This window comes from Coregonus clupeaformis, chromosome 15 (assembly GCF_020615455.1).
Source record: "Coregonus clupeaformis isolate EN_2021a chromosome 15, ASM2061545v1, whole genome shotgun sequence".
NCBI classification, from domain to species: domain Eukaryota; kingdom Metazoa; phylum Chordata; class Actinopteri; order Salmoniformes; family Salmonidae; genus Coregonus; species Coregonus clupeaformis.
Window position 1 is genome coordinate 58,773,886 of NC_059206.1, and position 18,644 is coordinate 58,792,529.

At 46.5% G+C, this 18,644-nt stretch overlaps 1 protein-coding gene across 9 annotated transcripts in view; it reads left to right on the forward strand.

Moving 5' to 3' along the window:
• cbfa2t3 (CBFA2/RUNX1 partner transcriptional co-repressor 3) overlaps window positions 1-17,657 on the forward strand; it is a 48,986-nt gene extending 31,329 nt beyond the window's left edge. For 4 of the 9 annotated variants that reach the window (XM_045225223.1, XM_045225221.1, XM_045225228.1 and 1 more), the window contains 8 exons: window positions 1,663-1,844; window positions 3,608-3,861; window positions 4,198-4,298; window positions 5,860-6,100; window positions 6,517-6,585; window positions 7,367-7,420; window positions 9,721-9,911; window positions 11,785-17,657. In XM_045225223.1, the coding sequence (XP_045081158.1) occupies window positions 1,663-1,844; window positions 3,608-3,861; window positions 4,198-4,298; window positions 5,860-6,100; window positions 6,517-6,585; window positions 7,367-7,420; window positions 9,721-9,911; window positions 11,785-12,144 (1,452 nt within the window). In that variant the 3' untranslated portion in view covers window positions 12,145-17,657. The remainder of the gene's footprint in view (window positions 1-1,662; window positions 1,845-3,607; window positions 3,862-4,197; window positions 4,299-5,859; window positions 6,101-6,516; window positions 6,586-7,366; window positions 7,421-9,720; window positions 9,912-11,784) is intronic. The other 5 variants (XM_045225225.1, XM_045225224.1, XM_045225226.1 and 2 more) reach the window with 4 other exon arrangements.
• The last annotated feature ends 987 nt before the right edge of the window (window positions 17,658-18,644 follow it).

Below are 18,644 nucleotides of genomic sequence, written 5' to 3' on the forward strand. Positions count from 1 at the left end.
GTTGCCGGCCCAGGGCGGCTAGCACGCAGAGCTTTTCACTCTGGTTGATGTCTTTGGCCTGATCCTGTTCACTGCATTGTCAAACCCACAGTCACAGAGACGGGAGCAAAGCGAGAGAGAGACAAAGTCCATCCTTCCGAATAACTGTCATTATGCATAACATATTACTCTGCTGTGGTCCAGAAGTCACAATGCCAGCTGTCCAATATGTAACACATGTGACAGTAGGGAACGTTTGGTACTGAGGCCTTAAGGGACACTGCTGACGGTTCTGACGGTGGGAGGGGCAGTCCTGCTGACACTGTGTGTGCGTGTCTGTGTGTCGGTGTCGGTGTTGGTGCTGAGTGCTGGCCGTGCAGCTTGGTGGTGACCAGGGCACACATTCCTGTCTGTCCCACACACTCTGTCTCTCTGTCCCTTCTGTTTATTCCCAGAGCAGAGGGACATATTGGGGGACAACAGGGGGGCGGCCAAGCTGGAGCCATGCCTGGTTATTAACTATAATTGCAGACATGGTGGTGGCGAGTACGGTTGTGGATGGAATGTATTCCACACACCACATACCAACACAAATACATTCACATACATACAATACATTCACTACGGAGATCTTGGTTAGCTCAGTGTGGGAAAGACATACAGTATCTACTTTATAGGAAGGTGTTAACTATCAACCAGGCAGCATCACCACAGTGTGCTAGAAACAGTAGATATATAGATATATAGATAGATAGATAAATAATAATTTATAATATAATAATAATAGATAGATGATTAGAGAATATATATAAAAATAATAAAAAAAAAAAAAAAAATGAAGATAGATAGTGTCTGGTGGGCGCTATCTGTCTCATTAGTGGACATTATTATTATTGTGAGAGTGGCGTAGCGTGCCTTTAGCAGTATCCAGAGGATGGCTCAGGGCCTCGTGTCAATAGGACAGTTTTCCAGCCCGCCTGGTGTGCCATGAGGTTACACATCTGTGACATGGCAGCCGGCGCTGTGCTTTGTCAAAGTGACGGCCTGACTGAGCTCTCTGACAGCACCCACTTACCCCTCCTCTCTCCCCCTTCCTCCCTCTGAGAGAGACAGACGCTTGGGAGGAATGTGTGGTGGTGGGTCTGTGTTATCTCACCCTCCCTGTCTCATACTCTCGCTTTTCTCTCTCAATCTCTCTCTCTCTCAATCTTTCTCTCTTTCACTTTCTCTCTTTCTCTCTCAATCTCCCTCTCTCTCTCTTTCTCTCTCAAACTCTCTCTCTCTCACTCAATCTCTCTCTCTCTCTCTCTCTCTCTCTCTCTTTCTCTCTCTCAATATATCTCTCTCTCTCTCTCTCTCTCTCTCTCTCTCTCTCTCTCTCTCTCTCTCTCTCTCTCTCTCTCTCTCTCTCTCTCTCTCTCTCTCTCTCTCTCTCTCTCTCTCTCTCTCTCTCTCTCAATCTCGCCCTCTGCCTCTTTGTCTCTCCCTCCCACAAGCTCTAACTCTTCACTCTAAAACTATTTTATTTATATGCCCTGTCTCTCCTCCCTCTCTCTCTCTCTCTCTCTCCCTCATCTTCCACCTCCCACCTTGACCCTCCTCCTCCTCTCACCCATTTCCACTTACCATATATTCTCCGTTCATTCCTCCTGTCCCTCCTCCCTCCTCCCTCTCCTCTCCCAGGCGAACCTGCCCTTGCTTCAGAGGGAGCTCCTCTACTGTGCGCGGATGGCCAAGCAGACTCCCGCCCAGTATCTGGCCCAGCATGAGCAGCTGCTGCTGGACGCCAACGCCAGCTCGCCCCTGGACTCCTCCGAGATCATGATGGAGATCAACGAGCATGGCAAGAGGAGGACCCCCGACAGGTACTGAGTGACCACCAACACACACACACACACACAATACACTCAAAATACACACACACACTCAAAATACACACACACTCAAAATGCACACACTATGCAGACACGTCACATACCACAGCTGTAAGACAACTTATCACTCCTCTCCCTCCATCTTAAAGCATAAACACAACTGAAAAAACACACACAGGCTTACACACACACAAATAATTGAATTATTTCTGGGTATTTGGAAATGCCAAGCCACAAGGGGGAGGTTATAAATCCTCTGTGCGGGAGGCGGAAGTCTGGGCAGCCCTGATGCCAGGCAGGGAGGGCGATGCAGGCTGTGCCAGCTGTCTGCGAGGGGAGAAGGAGGAGGAGAGGAGGATAAGTCCAGATGCTGTGGACGTCACGCCAAAACCACAGCAGCAGCAGTGGCTCTGTCAGCGGCCCCAGTACAGTATGAGGAGATGTCCTCAGTCCAACCCACAGACAATGCCCTCACTGTCCTATACACTTCCCTGCCCTCTCCACAGCAGCCTGCTGCCATATCTGCCCCACACACTGGGTCGTATGGAGGGGGAGACAGATCTGGACTTTAAGACAGACAAAACCACAGCACTACTCTCCTCCTCCCCCATCTCTCTCTCTCCCCCTCCCTTTATCTCTGGCTGCCGCTCCTCTCTTCTCTTCTCCTCTCCTTCAGTCAGTTAGTCAGTCAGTGTGTCTTTCTGAAGCTGCCCATATGTCAGAGATGTGTCCAGATCCTGCTGAACCCTTGCTTGAGCTGATCCTGACGGGGGAAAGGGAGGGGGAGAGAGAGAGGGTGGAGGAACAGCCAATCCTATCTGTAATCTACTCACCTCCGGCTCCCAACCCCTGGCTTACAGGGTCACAGCGGGCTGGGCCAGCTGTTGCTATGATTTGTGAGATATTGGTGGTGGGCTAGAGCACTGACAGAGACAGACACATCCCCCGTCACAGTCTCACGCCCACGACCCACAGCCTGCCAGAAGTGGAGAGGGGATTGAGGGTGGATGGGTGGGGGGCTACATCACGTAAACAAAGAGGGGACAAATACACACACACACACATACACACATACTGTGTAATACACACCATCGCATGCGGTCATAAACAAAAACACACTCGCATCCACATGGCGTTGAAATTCCTTTCATTTGCCTTTGATGATAGAGAGCGATTTACCTCTGAATGCCTGGCTGTTTCACCAAGCTAAACAGATTAATATCAACACCGGCGTTTAAACTGTCCAGATGGCTCCCAAAACAGGACCGTCACTGAACATCTGCCAGACACAGACACAGTACAGCACCATAGGTCTGTGGGAGAGGCTATACTTGCTATTTAAGAGAGTGAGTTGAGGGATATTAGGATTAAGAATTTGGATCCCACCTCGAGACACTGAGTATACAGAGTATTTTTTACAAATGGCGTACAGCTGTGCACACACTTTGGAGTAGATTCTGTCTGAGGTGAACAGTGTGTGCATCTCAGTAGGGGGGATTGCTGAAACGCCATCAGATTTACTGCTCATGTCTTCTAGTAACAACAACAGGTTAGCAGCCCAGTAAATCTAGAATGTCTTAAGTATACGGCTACATCCTGAATATAACAAATCTCATTCCTGTTCCCTAGCAACTGCCTCAGTATGGCATATTCTATGAGATGTTAACAATTATAAAGTGAATGAAAGTGTCTGATACGGCGGTAACACGTATAAAGGTAATGTAACAGTGTTGACTTGTGTTCTCTTCCTTCAGGACCAAAGACTCAGAGAGAGACGGCCACCACCCGGAGCACCTGGCCAAGCGGCCCTGCACCATCAGCCCCAGCCAGCGCTTCAGCCCCAGCACTGGCCTGCCAGCCCACCCGCCCCCCAACGGCCTGTCTCACCCCAACCCCCCTGCCCCCCAACACTACCGCCTAGAGGACATGGCGCTGGCCCACCACTACCGTGACGCCTACCGTCACACAGCGGAGCACCGGGAAGCGCGGGACAGGCACCGGCAGACAGGTGAGAGAGGGAGGGAATGAGAGAGGGGCGAGGGAGGGATGAGGGAGAGAGAGAGGGCCTCATGGCGTCTCTAAAGAACAATGACAGGTTGTCACAGTTTGGTGTTAAATTCCCATGGTAGTGCATCTATAAAAAGCCCATAGTGACACATGCTTGGGTATGTCCCCCTAGGAATCCATATACGTCTTCCCTCTGTTAGAGCCGTAATGGCTCACACTGTATAAGGAAGTGTTAGAGCCCTAATGTCCTGTATGTGGAGGAGAGTGGAGCCAGAATGGCTCATATATGGTGATGGTGCCTAAGTGCTGAACGCAGGACTGTGTGTTTGTGTTGCAGCCGTGCACGGAGCACGCCAGGAGGAAGTGATCGATCACCGCCTGACAGATCGGGAGTGGGCTGAGGAGTGGAAGCACCTCGATAATGTACGTGTTGCTGGGGTAGGGCTCCCCGGTTTTATCCTTATATCTCCTATCCTACAGAGAAGTGTGTAGTAGAAATCTTTCAACCTCTCAGTGCTGTAGATGATATGACAGAGGAGGATGGAGGACAGGGAGGTGGGATGCGAGGAAACAGGGTGCTGCTGACAGATTTAAGAACTGAAACCTCAGCTGAGTTTGCATTTGATGGACAGCTGACCTTAGGAGGTCTGTAGAGGATTGTGTCCATGTCAGCAATGGACAGCTGAGGCCTCTCTGGCCAGCATACAAAGACTGGAGCGAGCGCTCTGCGCTGCCCTCACCTTTACCAAGGCTGGAACACTCACTCATACACACACATGCGTGCACGCCACGCACGCACGCGAGCGCACACACTCACACACACACTTGGGCACTAAAAAGGGCCACAGATGGAGCGAGGGACCCAGTGGAGGACAGCTCCAGCTGGGGAGAGCAGCTGAGACAAGGGCTGCAGTCATGGAGGGAACCGGCCTGTGCTGGGCCCCTGCCAAATTAGAAACACTCTACTGAAATAAATATAGCTAACAGAGAGAGAAAGAGAGAGAGCGAGAGAGAGAGAGAGAGAGAGAGAGAGAGAGAGAGAGAGAGAGAGAGAGAGAGAGAGAGAGAGAGAGAGAGAGAGAGAGAGAGAGAGAGAGAGAGAGAGAGAGAGAGAGAGAGAGAGAGAGAGAGAGAGAGAGAGAGAGAGAGAGAGAGAGAGAGAGAGAGAGAGAGAGAGAGAGAGAGAGAGAGAGAAGCTGGCAGAGAAAGAGAGAGAGAGAGAAGTAGGCAGAGAAAGAGAGAGAGAGAGAGAGAGAATATGGAAGGAAGGGGGTGAATGTAAAAACCATTTTGCAGACCGGGAGTTGAAGGAGGCATAGGGCAAAGGCAGAAAGAGAGTTAGTGAAGAAACATATAAAGAGGAAGACAAGGGGAGGGGGTGTGGCTGAAAGGCTTTAGCAGACAGGGGCTTGGAGGGAGCACAGGGGTGGAATGAATTGGTTAGGCCTTTTCCATCGGTAGCACAGCTGTTACAGCCATTTTTACTTCACTGCTCTGTATAACCACTCAACCTCATTCACACACATACACACATACTCAGCACCGCTGGCTCTCGCTGCTAAAACGGGGACAGGGTCACACACTCCTGAGTGCTCCTTAGAACGTTTGTATTGCACCTAAACAGCAAGAACTGATTCTAGAGACACTGGATTGCTCCCAAGAAATGACTCAAATTACCATAAATGAAACTGTTCTCATACAATTTGACATCTTGATGAAGGTTAGGCCTGATTGTGTTTTTCATAGACTAAATTCAGAATGCATTTACTGTTCTGTTATATGGCACACTATACAGTACTTCCGAATAAAACTATGTGACCCTGATTTAACGGTACACTTTTAGGTGCAGAGGCTCTACCACTCTTTAGCACCACAGAGAGCAGCTGGCGGTGCCTGTTGTCAGAGTCTGAACTGTAGGTGAGTAAATCAGAGAGTAGAGCGGCGCTCTGATCATGTCTCCCCCTCCCTCCCTCCCTCCCTCCCTCCTCCCCCCATGCAGCTGCTCAACTGCATCATGGACATGGTGGAGAAGACCCGGCGGTCTCTCACGGTGCTGCGGCGTTGCCAGGAGGCCGACCGCGAGGAGATGAACCACTGGATCCGACGCTACAGCGACGTGGAGGATATGAAAAAAGGTGGGAGCAACGGCCAGCCACGCCCTCCTCCTCCTCCTCTACCTCTACCTCCTCACAACTCCTCCTCCAACACTCCTAACAACGTCGAGACACAGCAGCCCATAGGTACATCCACTGCTGCAGACACCAGCACCACCAGGCCTCCAGCATGCAGGCTGTCACTCCTCACTCCACACTGTCCCTCAGTCAGTTCCTCAGTGTGTTCTGTCTGCTCTGAGGAAAGAGGAGAGCATGCTGGCGTCGCATGGCCACAGAGAAGTTGGTCTGGGGGATGGAATGAAATGTTACAAAGCCAAATGAAGCTTAAGTTTGAGTGTGTTCATGTGGTTGGGACGCAGAGGGCTGAATCCTAACTAGAAATCTATGCATGTAGCTTGGGCTTTTGGTAAACCATGCACTGACATTAGTGGGAAATCTGTGCAAAATATAGAGTTGTTTCCAGTTAGGATTTGGCCCATAAAGTGTGAATGTGTGGAGAGCGTGGTGGACTGACTGATGGTCTGGTCTGGATTGTGTTTCAGAGATTCATAGGGACTTCTTGCACAGACCTGCGTCTGGCTACCTACCTGAGGAGATCTGGAGGAAAGCTGGTGAGTAACCACACGTCCTTACTGTACTGTCACTGTCCCAGTCCCGTCACTGACTGTCACCCTCACTGCAACCTCCACTGCAGATAGCCCTGAAGAGGGCCCTGTCTGTCCGGTTGCCATAGTTACATAAAGACAGGGATGGGATTGGAGGGCCTGTGACTGTCATGTGTGTCATTAGTGCTAAGTGCTTCCCACCTTTAACCGCTATGAACGGCAACTGCAGTTCAGCTGCAGTGAAAATGCACCAACCAACCTGGTGCAGTCCAGAGCAGCGCATGCAGCAGAGGTGGGGCCTGCAGCTTAACTGAGTCCTGTTGGGGAGAGGGAGGAGGAAGAGGAGGAGGAGGAGGAGGAGGAGGAGGAGGGATATCCTCTGCTTAGGAGTAGTAAAGCTTAGTTCATATAATACTGCTTTTCAATGTGACAGCTTTTAACTAATTGTTTTAAGTATACTTGAACCAGTCAGATCAATTGCGTCCTAATAACTGTTGGCAATCTGGAACCAAGCCCCTTACTTAGACTAATGACTGTCACTATCGTACGCAGAGCAGTCTGATTCAGGTATATGTAGCAGGGGTGGGTTAGTGTGTTGCAGTGCCTGGGCCTTATATAGCAAGCAGAGTCAGTTATGACGCAGCCTTGGTTCTACTGAGAACAAACACATCATTATCCTGCAGTCATATTTCAATACTGTGGGGGAAAGATGCTGCTGTCTGCGAGATAATGTGCTGCATTTTCACCAGCAGAAAAACTATTTTAATTGCAGTTATTTTTCATACAGGTGCTACAAGTATCCCACTCTCCCCAGCACTAAAGCAACTCCAAAATAAGCAGGGTAAGTATAACAGCTCCCATCTCCCCCTAGTGTATTGTGGTGTGTGTGTGTGTGTGTGTGTGTGTGTGTGTGTGTGAGACCCCTCCTATGTTATTCACTACTGCACCACCTCTGTCCTATTACCACTGCTTCTTCAGCAAACATCATAACTGCAGTCCATCTCTTTAATTAAAAAAAGACACGTATTCTCTGGTCTAGTTAGGGTTGAGAGACTATGCCGCCTTTGAAAAACAAGGTCTGAAGTGTGAAAAAGAAAAACCTGCCAGATCCCTCTGGAATTAAAACGTTAATATTGCTGCCCCCGTGTTTTGCATTAAGTGCTAATTGCCCTAGCATCTGCTCTGCAGTCTCCTTGATAAGAATTAATTAAATTTGCAAACTAATCTTAGTGGTGCATGCATTAAGCCTGATAATTGAGCAGCAGAGGATTGTACCAATAGTTAGAAAAAAGCATGCACCAATAAGAAGGGAAAAATTAGAGAAATGAAATGATGGATGAAGGTAGAGATGGGCAGGATGAAGAAGCAAGGGTAGACGTGTGTGGGAGGTGTTGAGGGGATGAATGGAATACAAACTACTTCTCTAGTTTCTGAGCAGAGGAGACAGACTCTCTCACACACACACACACACACATCCTCATATTCAGCACATACACACGGGACTAGCCGCCGCAGTTTTGGGTCTGGGGCTGCTGAGGATGCACTGACCGTCATCAACCAGCAGGAGGACTCCAGCGAAGTGAGCATCACAGCCTTATCACCCACACCATGCCCCCACACTATCCTAGACTCTTAAGGTTTCCACACACTTAACATGCGTAGAGCTAAATGCTTGCGTGCGCTGGGCCACAGCAGCCCCAGCCCCTGCCCCAGCCCCAGCCCCAGTTCAGCACAGCAGCCCCAGCCCCAGCCCCAGTTCAGCACAGCAGCCCCAGCCCCAGCCCCAGTTCACCACAGCAGCCCCAGCCCCAGCCCCAGCCCCAGCTCAGCACAGCAGCCCCAGCCCCAGCCCCAGTTCAGCACAGCAGCCCCAGCCCCAGCCCCAGCCCCAGTTCACCACAGCAGCCCCAGCCCCAGCCCCAGCCCCAGCTCAGCACAGCAGCCCCAGCCCCAGCCCCAGCTCAGCACAGCAGCCCCAGCCCCAGCCCCAGCCCCAGCCCCAGCTCAGCACAGCAGCCCCAGACAGCTGGACCAGAGAGAGAGCAGAGGGAGAAATATGACAGTTATTTATGACTCCCCTCCTTTACACCAACTGACTGGAAGAATCAGGGAGTGAGAATAGACCACGGTGTGGCTCTCACCTCCAGTCTGCCCAGAGGAAGCTCACTCACCTGGGGGACCACCTGACTATGTCTGTGTGTAGGAGGGAGGGGAATCATCTATTAATACAACTTCCCCTCCTTTTGGTTGTACAATACATTTACTTGGCCCATATACGGTGCCAGTTGGCAGTTTGATATCATATTTTTCATGGCCATAAAATGTCCATTTGGTAATGAACATGAGGATTTAATTAGTTGTATTATTTGGGGCAGCTGTTTTCTCTAGACAGAATTCTGCAATAGCTAAAACAAAATTAATCTCTGATGTTATATTCTGTTCTAGTTGTAACATTAATACGATAATGAGAGGGATCGTGATTCCTTCCTAGCAGGTTAACCACTCACACACTGTCTTCTAATGAGAACCAGCCTTAGCTTCTATTTTGGACCAGCCTTAGCTTCTATTTTGGACCAGCCTTAGCTTCTATTTTGGACCAGCCTTAGCTTCTATTTTGGACCAGCTTCTAAAGGAGTCCACACACCTGACTTTTCTAAAAACACTGCCTATTCACTCACACGAGTTGGCAGAGGATAGGACCTCTATCACAGTTACCCCCTGTTAGCGAAGTTATGCATCAATGATATGGAAGCCATTTTCACTCCTCAGTTCTTATGTCTGTTTCTTCTCTGTTCGTTCACTCAGAAAACAAATGATCAAAAGCAGAGAGTCACAGAATACTGGGTTAATAGGCAAGTTTGTGAACAAAGTTTGGAGACATCTGCTGTTGTCAGCGCTGGAAATGATTGTTACCAGACGTGTTTTAATTAATTATTAACAGGCTTCTTTTTCTGATAGAATGTTTTAAATCTTGGATGATGTACATCTGTTTGCCGAGATAAAACAAATGGAGAGCTTAGAGTGCCTCAATAAAACATGACAGAGTAGAGCATGAGGGTGCAGGAGCGGTCATGGGGACTGATGCCTCTCTCTCTTTCTCTCTCTCTCTCTCTTTCGCTCTCTCCTTCTCTCTCTCCACAGAGGAGGCAGTGAACGAGGTAAAGAGGCAGGCCATGTCGGAGCTACAGAAGGCTGTGTCGGACGCTGAGAGGAAGGCCCATGAGATGATCTCCGCTGAGAGGTCCAAGATGGAGCGGGCGCTGGCCGAGGCCAGGAAACAGGCCTCTGAGGATGCACTGACCGTCATCAACCAGCAGGAGGACTCCAGCGAAGTGAGCATCACAGCCTTATCACCCCATGCCCCCACACTATCCTACACTCTTAAGGTTTCCACACACTTAACATGCGTAGAGCTAAATGCTTGCGTGCACTGGGCCATATTTGGAAGTGAGTGGAAACGCCAAGCGGATGCTTCAAATATATACATCCGGTGAAATATCTTTCTCATTGTTCAATCTGTGCTTTTAGCTTCCCACAACGCCATGTGAAATAATCAGATTTATAATTAAATAATATGCCCTGGCAAATTCTTATACTTGCCTGTGTAACCTACAAAATTATCCCAATTTGATATACCGCTTCAATGTATTCACTCCTATATCAGCTAAAAATAGAATGTCATCATGTTTTGGTCACATTGAAAAAGCACATATCTCACAGCTGTTTTTAACAATAGCCTGGAATCAATAGTTATTACTTCTAAACACAATACATTTTGGGGGGTTCTAATAAGGCTATAATGTTGTTTGGTTTATTGTTTGAACAGTCGCTGAGATTATATTCATTTATCAATGCAAAATAGGTTACTTTGATGCACAGCCTATATATCAGATCAAGGAACCAAGCAAGCTTCATTGCCTACTGCCCCCATGACTACGCAAGGAATGATACAGAGCGTTACAATTTTCTAGTGGTACGGGAGTACGTAGAATGTCCGAGCACACTACAAGGAGCCACCCCTTTGGTGATGAAAACTACATTGCTACATTACGCTACGCCCCGTAGGGTCCGTCTCCGTAGGGTATAAATAGCCCTTAAGAAAAAAAGATGCTATCTAGAACCTTAAAAGGGTTATTCGGCTGTCCCCATTTTAGGAACCCTTTTTGGTTCCAGGTAGAACACAAAAACCTGGAACCAAAAACAGATCTCCTATGGGGACAGCCGAAGAACCCCTTTGTACCCCATGCCCCACACCCTGTGCCCTCTCACATACCACAGCCCAGCAGCAGGCATAAAGAGAGAAACACTCATCACCCTACTGTCTGTAAACACAGGCACTCACTGCTGCACTGCATCACAAAGCACATTGTCACATTCCAAACCTCAAACTCACAATCGATCGTGTCACCTCATCCCACCAACCACTTGTTTTACATAACAAACTGTCACACAGCTAACCCACTTCTTTTAGACCGCACTTCCTCAAAATAGTCCTGTCACACACACCCTCTCTTCACATGACTTACTGTCACACACACTTCATAACATGCCCCCCCCCCATAAACATTTGCTTCTCAGTAACAGCTCATTCATCAGTTCTATACAAGCCAGAGTCCTCAATGCAATGTGTGTGTATTCAAGCTACACAGACAGATTCTGCACAGATCAACAGACAGAGCAGTGTTTAACCTATCAATTCTCTATCAAAATCCCATATTCTGCACAGAATGTGTATATCTTAAACAGGCCACTGTCTGGTTGTGGTGTTAATGTGAGCCACAGCTGGCTGCACCTGGTCTGAGTCAACACCATGTTTTCATTTCATTATTAAAGAGTGAATCCAGCCGCCTGTCTGAATAACAGCAGCCACAAGCGGATGGTCGGAGCAACAGTGTCACGGCCAGGACAGGACAGGACAGGACAGGACAGGACAGGCCAGGACAGGACAGGACAGGACAGGACAGGCCAGGACAGGACAGGACAGGACAGGCCAGGACAGGACAGGACAGTCCACCTAGTGGTTTGGGGCATTTCTAGCCCCAGAAAATAAATGTGGGAATTTGTTGCCCAGAACATGAAACACTTCAGCTGTGGATAGCATGACAGTATTTGAAAAGTGGGTAACAATGATATTTGTATAATAATATAACGAATAATATGACGACCAGAGATTTATTTTATCAACTCTATGCCTTCTTCCCACTGTCTCTCCAGAGCTGCTGGAACTGTGGACGCAAGGCCAGTGAGACGTGCAGTGGCTGCAACGCGGCGCGCTACTGCGGCTCCTTCTGCCAGCACAAAGACTGGGAGAAGCACCACCACGTTTGTGGCCAGGGTCTGCAGGGCCTCCCCGGGGGCAGCAGTGTTCCTCTGGGCACCCCCTCCTCCAGCGCACCCCCCACACACTCAGAGAGCACCCCCCCTGGTCCACTCTCCCTGCCCGGCCAGACCAGCGGTGGTGGGGGAGGCAGTCTTTCCGGCAGTCCTAAGGAGGCTGGCTCCAGCAGTGCCTCACGCTCCACCACCCCAGCTACCCCTGCACTGCTGGACGCCACCTCTCGCTGACCCCACCCTGCCACGCCCTTTCACGCCCAGTCACTCCCACTGATGCTACAGTACAGCTGCCATCCATCCTAAACAAACTGAGGAATCTCCATCGATCGCACTGCACCCTTTCCTTCTTCTGAACTGCATCTGTAGTGCGACCACCGTGAATACTGCACCGTCGACTACTTCTTAGCTACCTGAAGGCCTCGTTTTGTCAACTCCTCAACTTCCCCCTAAAAATTGTCTGACTATCTCTCAGCCTATACAGACTTTCTCTCTGTCAAACTCGAAACTAGTCAAGGGGTCCACTGTAGTGTTTAGCATGGCTAGGGCTTACTTTACTGAATGCTCAAAATAAACCAATGCAGAAGCAGAACTTCCTCTCTTAAAGTCCTATTACAAAAAAACACACCAGACTTGGTTGTTGAACTCTGATAATGTTGTGTGAAGATCACCTTTGTTATATGCCAGACCAACACGTGGCCTCGGTAACATAAGCCCTGTCAATGCTGTGTATGTAGGGGGCTTGCATTGCATCAGACTCGTTGTGGTACCACACTTATTGTGGTGAAACAATAGTAAATAAGAGATATCTAAATTTAGCACTTGGAGAGGATTTCCCTTTAACGCAGCAGCAGTGGGTTGACGCTTAACCCCCAGCATGTGCACTAACAGCCCAGACCTCTGAGAGATGGATAGATAGATGTGTCTATAGAACAGGCTCCTCTGTGTACTGGGCCATGGACATGTCCTGACTGAGGTCCCCTATCTAAGAAGCCAGACACCAGTCAGGATACCCCTCTTCTGATGGAGGAGAGGGGATAAGATATACTCATGGTGTGATTTATTCCTCAGAAACTCTTCCATAATACGGCTAATTATTTATCTGATGATTCATTTTGGGGGCTTTAAAGAAGACAATGAAAAGTCCAAATATTCGAAACAAATAATAATAATGATGAAAGAAAAAAAACTGTTAACTACCTTGCTAGCGAGCCAAGAAAATGACACCGGACTCACCTCTCTGTACCGATGTGAACCCAAATGAATTCAAAGTAGAAGGGAAAAAAACATGATCCAAACCTTTTTATTACACTGCCAAAGTTACTAAGAGACAAGGAGAAGCACTCATCTTGTAACCAAACGCAAGCAACTTCACCTCCTCAGCAGAAAAGCCCTGGGAGATAAAGGCTGCAGAGCAACAACAGGACTCACACAAAAACTCTATATTGAGTGAACTGTAGCTGGCCTCTGTCAGCCTGAAAATACCCACAGTGATCCAGAGAGAGAAATCCAGAGCAAACATTTGAAACGCTTGCCACAAAAGACAATTGAAAAGGAAGGACGAACCACTGAATGAGACAGTGATTTATGTGAATGGCAATGGACTGGACAAAGAAACAGCTACTTGGCCTCAAAAAGAAGATGAAAGGCATTGGAACTGCCAAAAAGAACCTCAAAAAACGGATCATCTGTCCAAGCAAGCATTGTACAGTATGGATAGTACTTTTGTTCCTAATGATGTTTTTTTTAACTCTATGAAGAGGAGACATTTCAATGAGTCGTACCTTTTCACCCTCCCTCCTCCTTTTCCAAAGCATGACAAACGGACTAACGAGCCTCATAAGCAGTGTAGACTCAGTTCTCTTCTCTCTCTATTTCTACCTCCCCCCCACTTTCCTGTATGTTCCTCCCTAAAACTCCCTCAGTCAACCCTACCCCCTTTGGACACAACCTCTGAGCAGATATCTGGGAAGGGATCAAACCTGCTTGTAGATATTCCTTTTTTTGTTTCTCGATAAAAAATGGTCTCTGTCTCTGTGTCCACCTGTGCTGCCCTTGTGCGTTTTCAGAAAGAGGGACTTCTCTTCTTTTTAAGTTTGGGCTGAACATTGAAGCAGGAGCAAAGACACTAGGAGAGAAAGCCCCATGTTGTACTTATTGTTCAATTTGTTGTATCTTTATCAATGAAAAGAAAATCCTCTTGTAGAATATTTTATATTGCTCGCATTGTAAGACAGTGAGAGGACGGAGGTGCAATATGAAGAGAATTCAGCTACTGAATGGAACCTCAGCAACTGCCCGTAGGGTGTCATATAATATAGATACATATAAATATATTTAAAATAACATCAGTAACTTAATGTGAATGTACATAGTATTTAAAGAGGTCCAAAAATGTGTTTGCCAAATAACAGAAACCTTTAAAGTAATGTACAATGTCCAGAATATGATTTCTTTCCAGTTCATTTTTTTATCAAAGGAATTTTCATTTCTCATAAATCCTTATTTTCTACCAGATTAGCAAAGTCTGTTCAGTGTGTAATCTCAAAAATATGTTATGAGGAGGGATGTTGGCAGCGATAGTGGTTTTCTTCTGGAGTCGCAGTTCTTATAGCTCCCCCTATGATTGATGTCAGCATACACCACTGATTCCCTTCAAGAGGAGCCAGCTATAGCTCTCATGACAGGCCCAAGATGATGGTTTTAAAGAGGAGAAAGAGAGGCTTATCACACATTGATTCTAAAAGTGTCCTAGCATGAGGCTAAATTACTCCACTACTCTGGATATTGGATTTAAAACGCAAGAACTTGTGCCCAAAAAGTTATCTGTATCTGTGTGAAACATTGCCATCCATTGGGCTGAAGTGCCACTGCAGTGGGCCACCTTTCACAGTAAAAACCCTGTGGGCTGCCCCAAAACAAAGCCTACACACTGGTCTGAAAGTCTGAAGCTTAACCTAACCATGATACTTCCCAATCCTTTCACTGGTTATTTCTTCTTACCCTGTCCATAGATTAGTTTGTGAAGATGCAGTCGCAGTCATTTTTCCTCATTTAGGGTTAGGATCCTAGCAAGGCAAAAACTACTCAGAACCTGGGAGAGTTGGAACAGATGTCTTCACAATCACAGACTAACAAGGTGGAATGCCATCTCATACAGTAATGTAATCATAAGCTATATTCAAGTTAAAACATCATTAAGTTATACATACAAGCTCAAATGGCTTTCATACATTGCATTAAATAGGGTTTGTACCTGCCATGTTCAAATGAATGAAATAATAATCCCCAACCAATTGGCCACATAACTCTAAAATGGACCAAACTTGAAGGAGCTTTTGTGTTGTTTTATCTTGTACTGTTACAAGTATGGTCTGCCGGGCTCTTTCACATTTAAAACCTAGAGTGACATATTGACGCAGAAACGATTAGATGTCTATTAGCATTGACAGTGTGTTTAATTTATCACATATGTACATGATCTATTTTCCTATATGTCAGTATCAAAAAGTAATATATAAATCGTTCAAATGTGATAAGCTGCGAGGTACCCTGCATCTGCGTGTATATGTGTGTCATGTTATTACCTATGTATTGAATTGGCTTCAGCCTGTTTGTGTTTCTAACCCTCTTCAGCCCTCTACTCTTCTTCCCCCAACATCCCTCCTGTCTCCTGACCTACCACCACGAGCTACCTCCTGTGGCGCCACAGCACGTGACTGGGAGAGGTCACTGAGCTTTGGAAGCAGGGCTGCTAGCAGACATGCAAACCCACACAAACATCAGAGCAAATAGGAAACAAACGGAAATATCTAACACTGATAACTTTATAATGTGTATATGTGCACACCTCAACTCTGTCAGTCAGAAATAGGGATCAAATGAGGCACACTCGGATGATTTAGATTTTAGACTCTGTACATACACTACACTGTCCAGGGTTCAATATACAGTAATTCCTTCCATGCCCAAGCTGAACGTAAAACCATTACATGCCATTTGTAGTCCAAAACAAATAAAAGCACAGACCAAAGTATTTCTGCACGGCAGTAGATTTTGAAATTGTGTAGTGTAAGACCAGAGAAAAGGAGGCCAGAGGCCAACTATACCTGTTAACCAAAGTGTCTGAAATAAACACATGCTCAAAGCACAAGACAAAAACAAACAACCAACGCATCTGTGAAGGTGGAGATTTATAGATTAGTTATTCAAGCAATCAAAGCGCTTGTTTCTACATATCTAATGCCTCAGATAAGACTACAGAAACATCTCCAGAATGCGTAATGATTGCTTTGAGTTTTCTTACTAAGCCTTGCTTACAGACGGAATAAATGCATGGTGTGTGTGTGTGTACTTGTTTTCTCTTTTCACAATTTCTCTGTACAAACTACTTGAACCTTCAGAGCTTTAATGAAACATCTCAGTCAGAATAATGGCAGAGAATTCTAAAGATGTAGCAGTGCACTGAGAGGGAAAGACAGAGTGAACTCACCCACCATATTCTCCACAACATTACTGTAGGTTTTGATGACATTTCAATACACATTAGCCTGTAATGCTCTCTGTGTGCTTTGCTTGTCTGTGAATCAACCCTGAAACACAATAACTCATTGATTTGTCACAACTTGTGGCAAATACTATTTTTATTGACCAAAATCCAACCAAAAACAAAAAAAGAATGTGTTTGTAATATCTATCACACCATCTCTCTCTTTCTCTGCTGTCCCTTCTTTAGCCCAGCATTAGGGCACATGTTGTTTGGGCAGGTCTGTGCAGGGGTTGATGCTGTTGGACATTTGGCCATGTAAGCAGTCACTGAAAGGACAGCTGAAGTAGAGTTAGCATGCTGAGTTCCTGTTCTGTGTGACACACTGGAGAGAAAGTGTAACTAATGATATTTTTAGGAACAAGGTTCCTAAAGTGGTATGGGCTCTGAGGAAAGGATTCAGATTCTGGACATGGAATAATGGAAGAGCAACTGTGTGTGGAGTGTTCTATTTCATTCATGCCCTGTGATGACTCATCATAATGGGGTAATAGGAGGACTGTTCCTGCCTCTGATGTAATATCTACATAGCCTGGAGGTCTCCGCCTCTTATATATAGATAAAGACTGTCATTTATTCACACATACAGACCACTTTCTTATCTCTAGGTTTTTAATATGGGATACATGAAGAGGGCAAATTCCGTTTTTTTGATGGCAAATACTAGCATGTTGGCATCAGCCTCTCCCTAACCATTTACCACCAATGGCGTTTCCTGGCTCATCTGATTTTAGTGATTGAATGCCCTGTGAAGCCCGCACTGATACAAAGCTGAGATGGCAAAAGTGGATACAGCACTTGGTCTCCCCAAGCCATGGTAGGGCTGATTTTAAAAAAAACATTATTACTTCAAGACAAACAAAGACTTGGTTTTATATGTGTAGGGAAGCATTATATACTGTATTGTGCAATACATTATTACAGAAAAAAAATATGTTTCTGTTGGAAAGGTTGGCGCTTTGAAGAACATTTTATTTTCCTCTTTAAGGGTCCTATGACCATTCTTTAGATGAAGTGAACTGTGCCAGAATAATTTAATTCTGATTTGTATTTATTTATTGCATGCTTTCCTTCCCTTTTTGCTATTCCCCTTCTTTAACTGTGCGCTATGTTGGATGTGTGAAGCTGTAAACATTCTAATTCAGGTTATTGTCTGTGTTGAGCTATGTAACTGTGTAATTAAAATGAAATGAAATATCAATCATATTTCCTGATTTTCTGAATAAAAAATCCTTATTTCAACGTCATAATGAAATAGTGCTGCACAGGTAAGTTGGAAAATCGTATTTTGATGTAGTGGTATTCAAAGTCGGGGTCAGGGTCGCGACCGGGACTTAATACACTGAGCAAAAATATAAACTCAACATGTAAAGTGTTGGTCCCATGTTTCATGAGCTGAAATAAAAGATCCCAGAAATGTTCCTTACCCACAATAAGCTAATTTCTCTCAACTTTTGTGCAATTTTGTTTACATCCCCGTTAGCGAGTATTTCTCCTTTGCCAAGATAATCCATCCACCTGACAGGTGTGGTATATCAAGAAGCTGATTAAACAGCACAATCATTACACAGGTGCACCTTGTGCTGGGGACAATAAAAGGCCCTCTAAAATGTGTAGTTTTGTCACACAAATCAATGCCATAGATGTCTCAAGTTTTGACAGAACGTGCAATTGGCATGCTGACTGCAGGAATGTACAGCAGAGCTGTTGACAGAGAATGGAATGTTCATTTCTCTACCATAAGCCGCCTCCAATGTCGTTTTAGAGAATTTGGCAGTACGTCCAACAGGCCTCACAACCGCTGCCCAGGACCTCCACAACCGGCTTCTTCACTTGTGGGATCGTCTGAGACCAGCCACCTGGACAGCTGATGAAACTGTGGGTTTGAACAACTGAAGAATTTCTGCATAAACTGTCAGAAACCGTCTCAGGGAAGCTCAACTGTGTGCTTGTCGTCCTCACCAGGGTCTTGACCTGACTGCAGTTCAGTGTCGTAACCGACTTCAGTGGGCAAATGCTCACCTTCGATGGCCACTGGCACGCTGGAGAAGTGTGCTCTTCACGGATGAATCCCAGTTTCAACTGTACCAGGCAGATGGCTGAAGCGTTGTGTGGGCGAGCGGTTTGCTGATGTCAACGTTGTGAACAGAGTGCCCTATGGCGGCGGTAGGGTTATGGTATGGCAGGC